Here is a 2,299-nt window from a genome sequence, read left to right as displayed (position 1 = left end):
AACGGTGGTATCAGTGAATTTGGGAAAAGTAAAAAAGAGAAGCATTTTCCTAGGATAAATGATAAACCCGTTTAAAAGAAGAAGAACAAGGAAAAGAGAAACGACATATTTGCCAAATCTTCCCCTATTCAATGTCCTGTAATTAACATCTGATTTATGTATGATGTTCTTGATAAGTGGGTGCTGCTGTCCAATGAGAAATTGAAGAGAGAAAAGTGAGAATATGATAGAGCGAATAATAGTGACGAGATGGTTTAATGTCAAGAATACTAGAGAGAAAAAAACGAAGAAAAAGGAAAAAGAAGAACCATTAATTTTCAAGAGAAACGAAAATGAGTATTAAAACTTTGCTTCTTTTTGACTGGGAAGAGAAGAATCATACAAAACGACAAGACGAAACGATGAGAAAAGGGAAGAAGAGATAACCAGAAAGTGCGCGGAACTACTTGAAAAGAGCTTTTTCTTTGTAATTATGTATGTTTGCATACAGTTCGTACATGACAGAAGCTCCAGAATAAATCCTCTTAATTTTCTAAGTCCCTTTTCCCCTTTTGCTCCGAAATTTCCTTTGCAAAAACATGACGTTGTTTCTTCTCAGGCTTATTCATATTTCTATACGCTTTTGTATTTTTTTCTCACTTGAATGTTTGATCTCTACAGGGTGCGGGAAAAGTTCTGCAACCAAGAGAAGACGCCATAACCTACTTGGAAAATAGTCCAATCCGGGTCAAATTTTAACAGGACTTTATCGAAGAGATTTGTAACAAATTTAAGTTATAGTTGTTCGTTTCTGGCAGTTATGTTTCTGACCGCGGGGCTCCATCTCTTTGGGTAGCACCTATGGGGGTGGTTTGCGGGAAAATTGTTCATTCCGCCGGAAAAACATTTCAAGTGCACCCAAAATCTTGTAAAAACAAACTTAAGCATGCGCTTAAGAAGTTCCCCGCACCGAAATTCCCATTGTATTGTGATCTGACACGAGACAGGCCATCCTTTTTTGGGGGTCAAGTTGGAACATTTGATTTTGGCGCTTCCTGCTCAACATGTTTTTCCGTGTGAGCAGGTTCTACATCTTTCTGAGTAGTCTAATTTTGCGAGCATTATAGCACGATGACATAGGCATCATAATTTTCACTAGAATGAGTATCCCTGGCCTGCTTTCTCTCATGGATCTACTAAAAACAGAAAAAAACCCAATAAGGTGTACAGAAAGTAGTGTCATTTTCGTACAAATTTAGATATGAGCACGAAACTTTTCAAATCTACTGATAAAGAGATGGGGAAGAATATAAACAAAAAATCAAAACATGAAAAGTGCGTCAGCGCGCGCCAGCTTCCGTCAAACTGTGGGTTGCAGAACTTTTGCCGCACCCTGTACCTATAAATATCACCATAGTTTTGGTGTTGAGTGAATACCCATGAAAACGTTTATACTGATTTTTCTGTTCGTCACTTTCACACTTGGCAGCATTCAGAAATCCATTTATGGTAAAACTGTGAATCTTGAATAGATACACCTAGTTTTTGTTTCCAGAATGCCCAGAACACCAAACCATCACTCCAAAATACCCTATCAACACCGATACATTCTATACGTTCCCTAAGAACGCCTTCACTCAATTCCCCTCAAATTCTGCTTGTGCGTGGCTTGTAAGTTTTTCTATTTGTACTTTTTTCCATCAGCACATGTTTCCCAGATCAATATTCCTTGTAACTACAGTGTCATTGTTCACTTGAAAGCTACGATCCCAGACGGAGGACATGTAACCATTACTCAAACTCCAAGACTCAATGAAACTAAGAAGTAAGTCGAAATTCAGAATCTTATGTAACTTTGTACTTCAGATTCATCAAAGACATCGCAGTTACAAGTCAATTCCACCCTCCCAGCTTTGACATCTTCTGGTATCCAGGACCAACGGATGATGGAAATTTGAAATTCAGTTTCCAGTTTCAGAACAATCATGACAAATGACTCCTATATTCAATAAATGTTGCAATTCAGTTGACAATGGTTATATTTATTTTCAGATTCAATATTTTTTCCTGACTAGTGGGTCAATATGTCATTCTGTATTATGTTCTTTTTTCAAGTTATTCTTTCATACTCTCGCATTTCTTTTAACAGCATGTTTTGGTTTCGCTGCTTTTTTCTTATACCGTAAAACCTCTAATAGAACGACACCCGGATCGTCCACTTTGAGCCTATATATCTCATTTTCTGTGAAAGATATCAAAAATTAGCTAACTAGTAAAATGTTGCTGATATCCTGATAAACATTTTACTAGTTAACCACTT

The 2,299-nt window shown here is 37.1% G+C and overlaps 1 protein-coding gene across 1 annotated transcript; it reads left to right on the top strand.

The window, feature by feature from the left end:
• Window positions 1-1,307: 1,307 nt before the first annotated feature.
• Window positions 1,308-1,975, top strand: CBG24386 (the record flags this gene model as incomplete). The annotated part of the gene is made up of 4 exons (XM_002648210.1): window positions 1,308-1,314; window positions 1,535-1,650; window positions 1,698-1,804; window positions 1,846-1,975. 4 exons carry the CDS (start codon window positions 1,308-1,310, stop codon window positions 1,973-1,975), a joined length of 360 nt encoding a protein of 119 aa, XP_002648256.1.
• Between the last annotated feature and the right edge of the window lie 324 nt (window positions 1,976-2,299).

This window comes from Caenorhabditis briggsae, assembly GCF_000004555.2.
Source record: "Caenorhabditis briggsae complete genome, chrIV, whole genome shotgun sequence".
Classification (NCBI taxonomy): domain Eukaryota; kingdom Metazoa; phylum Nematoda; class Chromadorea; order Rhabditida; family Rhabditidae; genus Caenorhabditis; species Caenorhabditis briggsae.
This window is presented reverse-complemented; position numbering and strand designations above follow the sequence as displayed.